This window comes from Propithecus coquereli, unplaced genomic scaffold, assembly GCF_000956105.1.
Source record: "Propithecus coquereli isolate 6110/MARCELLA unplaced genomic scaffold, Pcoq_1.0 Scaffold208, whole genome shotgun sequence".
Classification (NCBI taxonomy): Eukaryota; Metazoa; Chordata; class Mammalia; order Primates; family Indriidae; genus Propithecus; species Propithecus coquereli.
Genome location: NW_012145856.1, coordinates 2,842,841 through 2,844,091, shown reverse-complemented (window position 1 = coordinate 2,844,091; position 1,251 = coordinate 2,842,841). Strand labels below are relative to the sequence as shown.

The following is a 1,251-nucleotide window of genomic DNA, read 5'->3' as shown; positions in this document are numbered from 1 at the left end:
ATATTATTAGCAATTAACAATTAATAAGTAAAGCCATTTCCAAAAGTATAGAGTTGATTCGTATTAACAATTTAACTACTAGGAAAATTCAAGTAAAATAAAACTATTTTATTATTACAAGCTTGCCTTTTATCATATGTTTTAACTTTTTATTTTTTAATTTTCATAGTCCAAATTTGACTGCCTCGATCCAGAAGTCCTAAATGGTCAGGTTTCTAAATATGCCAAATTTGTGACTCAACTGGAAAAAGGCTTGCCACCCAACAGTGTAGTGCCCCTGCTCAAAAATAAGGTGGAAAAAATGAAAGAAAAGGTAAGGTTAATGGAAATTACTTTTAAAACTCCAGATCAATCAGTTTTTAATGGATGCTAATGAGACCAAGGTCAAGAATTCTTCCCTGGCTAAGTTAGTGAGCTTTGCAGAGAAAAGAAAGAATAATCAAATTCATCTTTTTCAGTGGCACAGAATGCATCCCTACCTTCAACTGGTCAAATCATACAGTTGAATACTGAGGTTAGAAGGGGCATTCATAGTAAGAGTTCTCCAAGTGATTGGCAATATAGTGCAAGAATACGTTGTAGTTGTGCCAAGATATTGATCTGCTCAGCCCTTAGCAGCCAGATGAGCCTAGGACAGCCTCGTCCAAAAATCTTTGTCCATTTGCACCACTGCACCACATCACCATGCCGTTTTCCAGATGTGCCATGATGTGAAGAAGGTTAGGAAGTCAGACATCAGGTGTACAGGGCTGGCTCTTTGAAACTGTCACTGCTAAGCCAGGACTTGAAATGGATAGGAAAAAGTGAATGATTTTGTCCTTTTAAGTAGTTTTAGATTTTTTCAAAATGTCAAATAAAGGCCTAAAAGAAGATGTGAGAAGGAAAAGTAAGCAAAGCCTCAGACAAAATGAGAAGGAAATTTTCTACCTTGTAAAGAATGTTTTTGCACAATTTTTCCCCTGTTAGTTTACAATATCTAGTCAAAATACTTTCCCAAGTTATTTAAGTCAGCTTCTTTCTTCTTTATTGCCTTTAATGTGATTGTATCATACAATTGCAAACAAATTGATTTGTCGCAGTCTGCATTCCATCTTGGCTTCCCTCAAAATCCTGGTTTATTTTTTAAAAACTTGCATCCAGTAAAAGTCACTTTTTTTTAATTCAGTATATTATGGGGGTACAAACATTTTGGTTACATGAAATGCATTTGCCTCACACAAGCCAGTGCTACAAGCATGTCCTTCACCCATA

At 35.5% G+C, this 1,251-nt stretch overlaps 1 protein-coding gene across 1 annotated transcript in view; it reads left to right on the top strand.

The window, feature by feature from the left end:
* DNAH6 (dynein, axonemal, heavy chain 6) overlaps positions 1-1,251 on the top strand; it is a 318,529-nt gene that overhangs the window by 94,951 nt on the left and 222,327 nt on the right. Inside the window, exon 15 of the mRNA XM_012644194.1 lies at positions 170-313. Within this exon, the coding sequence (XP_012499648.1) occupies positions 170-313 (144 nt within the window). The remainder of the gene's footprint in view (positions 1-169; positions 314-1,251) is intronic.